The sequence below is a fragment of the Hevea brasiliensis genome, chromosome 9 (assembly GCF_030052815.1).
Source record: "Hevea brasiliensis isolate MT/VB/25A 57/8 chromosome 9, ASM3005281v1, whole genome shotgun sequence".
Taxonomy (NCBI): Eukaryota; Viridiplantae; Streptophyta; class Magnoliopsida; order Malpighiales; family Euphorbiaceae; genus Hevea; species Hevea brasiliensis.
The window spans coordinates 96,004,264-96,010,908 of NC_079501.1; the positions used below are offsets into that span (position 1 = coordinate 96,004,264).

Genomic DNA, 6,645 nt, shown 5'->3' on the forward strand with positions numbered 1-6,645 from the left:
TGCTGAAAATATGGAAGTTCCGTTTCATATTGAATTTTAGAGTTAAAAAAACCCAAAAAAAAAAAAAACTATTTCAATCTTATTAAAAAAATTAAAAAAACACTATTCCGTTTCATATGAACTAAAGTGTTTGATTAAAATATATTTAAAAATAATTTAATTTATTAAAATAATTAAAAAATATATTATTAAGATGATAATAATGTTGATATTTTTAAAAAATTAAAATAATATAATATTTTAATTAATTTAAAAATAATTTTAAAATAAGTAAATAAATTATAAAGGCACCTTATAAATTTTAACTTATTTTCAATAGTTTTTTTCTTAATTTATAAATTAAATTAAATATTAATTTATTTAAAATTTTTTATTTATAAATTAAACTAAGCACCCTTTAAATTATTTTTAAGAAAATTGACTTCATCTCTTAACAAGATGAAATTATTTTTTTAAAATTTGATAATTTTATTAAAATGATATAAATATATATCATTAATTTAATATTATCACTACATAATAAAAATATTTTAATAAAAAATATTTTCTTAAAAAATAATTTTCATAAAAAATATTTTTTATTTCAATAAAATAAACAGAGCCTTAGAATTAATTATATTGTTCATGAGTTTTGTTGGTAGTGCAAAAAATATTTTTCTAAAAAATATTTTCTATATTTTCTAATATTTGGAATAGACAAATAGGTTGAGGAAAACCTTTTTTTTTATAAAAAAAAAGCTAAATTATTTTTAAAAATAATAACTTCCTCTTTTAAAAAAAAATTATTTTTTATATTTTAACAATCTTATTAAAACTTGAAAACACTTATTTATATATATATATATATATATATATATATATATATATATATATAATGAAAAATATTTTCACATATAAATTCTTTTCTGCGAAACACACAGCGCCTCAAACTCTAAATGATATTCATTTACTTAGACAAAATAAATATGAAATAGAAAATCTGAATAAATTAGCTAAGCCAGTGGAGAAATGGTGATGAAATGGACAGTTTGAAAAAAAATTAAAAACGCATTTTAGACTAAGGTGTTCTATTTTCTTTCACCCTTTTTTTTTAACACTGAAAATTGATGCTGCATTAGTAAAGTCTTCAGGACCTGGTTCCCTTCCTAAACAGAAGTAGAAAGCTTGGGTACACTCTAATCTAATGCATCGTTTGGTAGGCTGATATGATTTCAATAGAAAATTTGATTGCATTATGGAGTCCTAAACATAACCTAAGAAACTGGCAATAGAGAAGCATCATTCAGCCTTAATTATATTGGCAAAATACAAGTTTATACATCTTCATTAGCTCTGAAAAAAAAAAAAAAAAATCCTGCAATTATAAGGTTAGTTACCCTAAAATTTGCCTCAAAAATTTAAAGCTGCATTCATATTCAATAGAAAAAAAAAATAAAGCTGTAACACATCAAGGAGGACCTATAAATTATCAAATCAATACAAAGATATATAATCACTTGGGCTGGATGCAAATGCAAAACTTCCACAATTGATACTCCTTCGAATTATGCCAATACAGAAAAAGCAAACAAGTCAAACCTTTTGTTTTCTCATTGCACTCGTATGCACAATACGCATAAACACAACCATGGAAGCTACAAAGTGCGTCAGCCATATTGAATGGGGCAAATGAACAAAAATTGTAATGTAAAAAAAGTGATTCCCAGAATTCTATGTTCAACTGCACTCTACATTCGATTGTGTTCCTGTCTATAAGATAATCAGCACTTGATGTTATGTTCATACAATGAAGATCCTATAGAGCAGTAGTTATATTATTCCTTGAATACTTCCTTTTTTCTCCTTTTTTACCCTTTCCTGCACATTAGATGAATCACTCGACAAATGTGCCATAAAAGGATAGGACTTTCCTGCCTTATCGTTGTACAAGTTTCAAAACAAGCAGGGAAAATTGGAAACTTTTCCCTTTACTTTCCACATGAAAATTGTGCTAAAAAAAGTCAAAGTTTAGTATGACTACATTTCTATTGCTTAATCTAATTTTAAACTATCACATAAGTGTGGTTAGGACTTGGGATACATTTGATAGGAACACCAAGCTCAGTAATTACTAGTTGCAGAAAAACATACCTTTTCTCTTGATGCCAAGGGAACCCTGATAAATCAAACCTGCTGCATTAATTGCACAAAGAACTTAAATCCATCCAGTCAAATCTAAGGGTAGAAATAGGAAGATGCAATACAGAGAGCACACCTACCCCTTGAGCCGATTTTATCCTCACCATGTCGACAATCTGTGAATCAACTCAAAAAGCAATATGCAAAACTACCTCCCAAGCAAACTGTAGCCCTCATGATTTCCCCCAAAGCTTAAGAAACAAACCTGAACACATGCCATGACCAAGATATATGCCTTAAAGTCATTTGCAGTATCAGAACAATTTCATATCATTCATTACAATTGATATTTACGATGAAATGTAATTCTAAATAAAAGATGGAAAAAATCAGTTGGTTCCCTTTCAACCAAATAAAGGTAACAAGAAGTCATGGCTCACAGAGGAAAGAAATCATGCAAACAAATGAAAATTGCAAGGTGAAAAAGAAGAATTCATGCACAACTAATACGGAGGTGCAGTGCAACTCAAATTACAACAGCCTAACGTTTTTCAAATCTCCATTGCCATACTCTCTCAACTCACACAAGGACTGAAAACCAGAAAAGGCAGATGCTATCGGAATTCAGTTATACTACAGGCTTTTTCCCTCATAAACAAAAGGCAAAAGTCATGGCTGCCAATCACATAACTTTTACATAGAAATACATATTACTGCTGTTACATATAAGTGTGCTGATGGCATATGACCATTTAGGGCACACAATATAGAGCTTGATAAGTATTGGTGTCAAGGTCCACAATAATTGATTGGTGAATTGCATCATCAGTTATGTCCCCCAAAACAATGCAGGGTGGGCCAAGGTGAGGCACAATTTTCTCAAACCCTGTTCAGCTGATCTTTTCTGACCTAGACTGAAGGCTTCATCAAAAGGGCAGAGGGCTGACTTCAGGATTTGTAGGTCACTGCTGTTTAGATTGTAGAGAGAAGGTAAACGGTACATTAGAATTTTAAAACTAGGATGGGTGGGTTAGATATCATCAGTGTGGTGTTGTCCCCTCTTAATGAATATAAAATGACACGCCTATTGAATAAGAAATAATGAAATATAAGTACAACAAAATTATTTACCTGTTGTCCATAGAATGAGGCTAATATCCATGATGTTTTCTTTGGTTAACTGAGTTCTGAACAGATAACCTGGTAAGAGATGCTGAAGATCAGGCTTGGACGATCAATAAGGACAACAATGAAAAAATGTTCTCAAAATAAAGAATAAAAGGAAATTAAAAATAAATGATCTGCCCCACTTTCAAGTTGAACACCGTGTTCATGTTAATAATTGGGTTATATCTAAATATATTTAATTTGATTCAAAATCAATTATTTATTAATTTTGTTGTATTTGAGTTTTCTCCCAGTAATCGTGTACCACTTTAAAGTTGTACAGTCATGTTCTGTCAATAATTAGTATTTCTTGCATTAAGCTGGGGATTCTTATGCATGGGAGAAAGAGGGACTAATTTCATTATCTCATAAGGCAAAACAATCTTACCCTGCACCACCAGAACGTCCAGAAGATAAGCCACCATATGCTCCATACCCACTTTCACCACCACTCTGAATAGTGACGATCAGATTAAACATTGTGAGAAATGATATCATTGGGGGCACGGTTAGCACTGATCATGGACATCCATAAGTATGTTAACAAACAAAAATACAAACACCTATACCAAAAGAGAGAGAGAGAGAGAGAGAGAGAGAGAGAGAGACAGAGAGGACAACATAGAAGATAAGCTTACCAGTGAACTACCATTATTTCCGTAATTGTCACTTGGGGGCAAATCACGAGAACTGTAACCACCAGCTGAAGAGTATCCACGTCCACGTGATTGATTGTCTCGGGTCCCATATTTTGGACCATCTAACATGTCCACTGAAACGGGAATATATGGAAGAGCTGGTGGAAGTGCACTGAGTGCTCCATCCCTTGCAAATAAATTGGCTTTCAACCTCAAAATAACATGTAAGAGAGCATTGCTAGCAACATCAAGGCTGCCAGTGATCTGATCAGAAATAAAAGACATAATCTCCATAATATTGTAAAGGCTGGGCCTCAAAGAAATACATGCTACATAATTTACAATCACTTACCTGCACCATCTCATCATCCTCAGAAGCAACCTCAGGAAGGTTTTCCTCTGCGAGAATCCGAATGCTTGCCCTTGTCACACTCCTCATCTCAGAAATGATAGCCCCTCCTTTACCCAAAAGGCAACCAATCTGTGACCTTGGCACAAGTAGACGAGTGGTAATTACAGAATCACTCGATTCCCTTTCAGTTTTCTCACTGCATCGTGGTTGCAAACGCAGTGCTGCAGTGAGTGTTGGTGAATGTTCTTCAAAAAACTGTAAAGATTTGGATTAGCAATAATGTGGCACTACATCTAGATATCTTGGTACTGTAATTCATTGGGAGAATAATTGATAAATGAGAACAGCATACTTACCTCCTTTGCTGATATAAATATAATACAATCATCTCCTTCAGCACTTGAACTATCAACTTTGATGGAAGCCCTAGATTCCTGACGAATTTGCTTAATGATACCACCACCTTTTCCAATGACACCTCCAATATTTCCAGCGGGACACACCATACGAAGAGAGAACTCTTTAGCAGAAGCTTCATCTCTCTGATCAGAGTAAAAAGATGATGACCATCCACCTTTGTAATTTCCATAAAGACCCATTAGAGGGGCACCAGCATTTGCAGTCACAAACATGCCACCAGATTGATACATGTTGGTTGAAGAAGACAAAAGTAGGTGCTGGGATCGAGATGGATTCACATGAAGGCGAGAAGCCACTTGATAAAGAGCCTTTCTAACAACTGCAGGTTCTCCAATAATCTGAAACCATAAAATTGAAGAAGTACAGGAATGAATTAGAAGACTTTATATTACCGAACATGCCAATAATGTAGAAGTTCAATGCACTAATCAATACACTGACATCCATTGCAGAGAAAGCAATTCATTCCTTCTTAACCAGCCTACAGATTAATACTCTCCAGTAATTTTGATTCTGAATTTGTGTTTTCTTTATCAGTAATGGGATTGGACAGAAAAGTGAGCTAATCCAGCAACAGGGCCAAACAAAAATTTCACCATAAAACAGCATAGAGGTACATGCAGTTTTAGGCGAAATACATAATGCATGAAAAATATCCAAGTTCTAAAAGTTTAACTGAAGTATAGCACAACCACGCCATTGGTGTCAGCTTCGAGAGGGCTGTTTCAACATTCTGGTTTTGCTTAATGTTTAGAGCCAAACTTCTTGTGAGATGAAATATTACAAAATATGGAATTTAAGAAAAAAAAAAAAAACTTTATCCACGAAATACCCCTCACCTGAAGAAGCTCATCACTACTTAAAGCCAGAGGAGGCAGATGCTCATCCTTTAGAATACGAATCTGAGCGCCGGTTTCGCCCCTTATATTCTGAATCACTTGTCCACCTTTCCCAATAACACAGCCAATCTGATCAGAAGGCACAAGCAATCTAACAGTAACCTGTTGAGGCTCCCCAAATTCATCATCCCCATCATTAGTATTATTAGGCGGAAGGTCCTCGGAAACAATCCTATCATGAACCATGAAAAGAGCATCCTGAGCAGGGGAAACGAACTCTCCAGTATCTCCAAAGAGATTGGTCTTCTCACCAGAGCTGTAAATAGTAACAATGCGCTCCTCAAACCCTGGCATAGCCTCGCCAATTCTAATATTGGATTTACTCTCCGACCTCAATTGCTTAGCAATCTCTCCGCCTCGCCCAATTATACTCCCAATCTTTCTCAGCGGGCATAAGTAGCGGTACACGGTGTCTTCACTCCCAATCGCATGCGGCTGGTCAATATCATCGCCGGGGTTCCTCCGCTTGCCTCCGCCGTAGTCAGATTGGGAATTGGATCTCTTGCCGTAGTCATTTCTCTGGCCGGCCATAGAGAGATACAGATCTGGAAATGGTTAGAGACAGAAAGAGAGAGAGGGTAACACGTAAACTAAGAAGAAGATGAACTACAAAGGCGAATTCTTGTGGTGTGCGCGTCTGATAATTTGACTTTTTGGTAGTTTTGTTCCGGCGTGAGCGGCGTGTGTGATTTATGGAGAGAAGGAAAGTGACACGAGCGAGTGCTTAATCGGGTTATATCATGTAGGGGTTTCAGTTCGGTTTGGATTTTGTCTAATAATTTAAATTAAATTGAAATTTTAGTGTGATTTTAATTTAATTTTTTATTACTTAAATTTTAATTTAATATGATTTTTAATTTTTTAATTTTAATTTAGTATAGTTTTGATTTAATTTTTAATTTTAAAAAAAATTTATGTAATTATTTTTTAAAAAATTATAATTCAATTAATATTAAAATTTTGAATTAAATTATTAATATATAATATATTATATAATATATATTTTAGTTATTTTTAAATTATATAATTTTTAACTATAAGGTGTATATAT

At 33.5% G+C, this 6,645-nt stretch overlaps 1 protein-coding gene across 8 annotated transcripts; it reads right to left on the minus strand.

Moving 5' to 3' along the window:
- Positions 1–966: 966 nt before the first annotated feature.
- Positions 967–6,322, minus strand: LOC110647963 (RNA-binding KH domain-containing protein RCF3). 8 transcript variants are annotated; one of them, XR_002493482.2, is made up of 9 exons: positions 5,535–6,316; positions 4,632–5,033; positions 4,276–4,530; positions 3,924–4,187; positions 3,674–3,738; positions 3,250–3,318; positions 2,259–2,383; positions 2,131–2,169; positions 967–1,332 (listed from the first exon to the last, which is right to left on the minus strand). XR_002493482.2 is itself a non-coding variant. In XM_021802018.2 (7 exons), the coding sequence occupies exons 1-6, from the start codon at positions 6,123–6,125 to the stop codon at positions 3,270–3,272; spliced, it is 1,626 nt and encodes a 541-aa protein (XP_021657710.2). In that variant the 5' UTR covers positions 6,126–6,322; the 3' UTR covers positions 2,604–3,086; positions 3,250–3,269. The 8 variants fall into 8 exon arrangements, 2 of the variants coding, with proteins under 2 accessions (XP_021657710.2, XP_021657711.2); XR_009151445.1 differs by having other exon boundaries at positions 2,131–2,172; XR_002493481.2 differs by lacking the exon at positions 967–1,332 and adding an exon at positions 1,503–1,857.
- Positions 6,323–6,645: the final 323 nt, after the last annotated feature.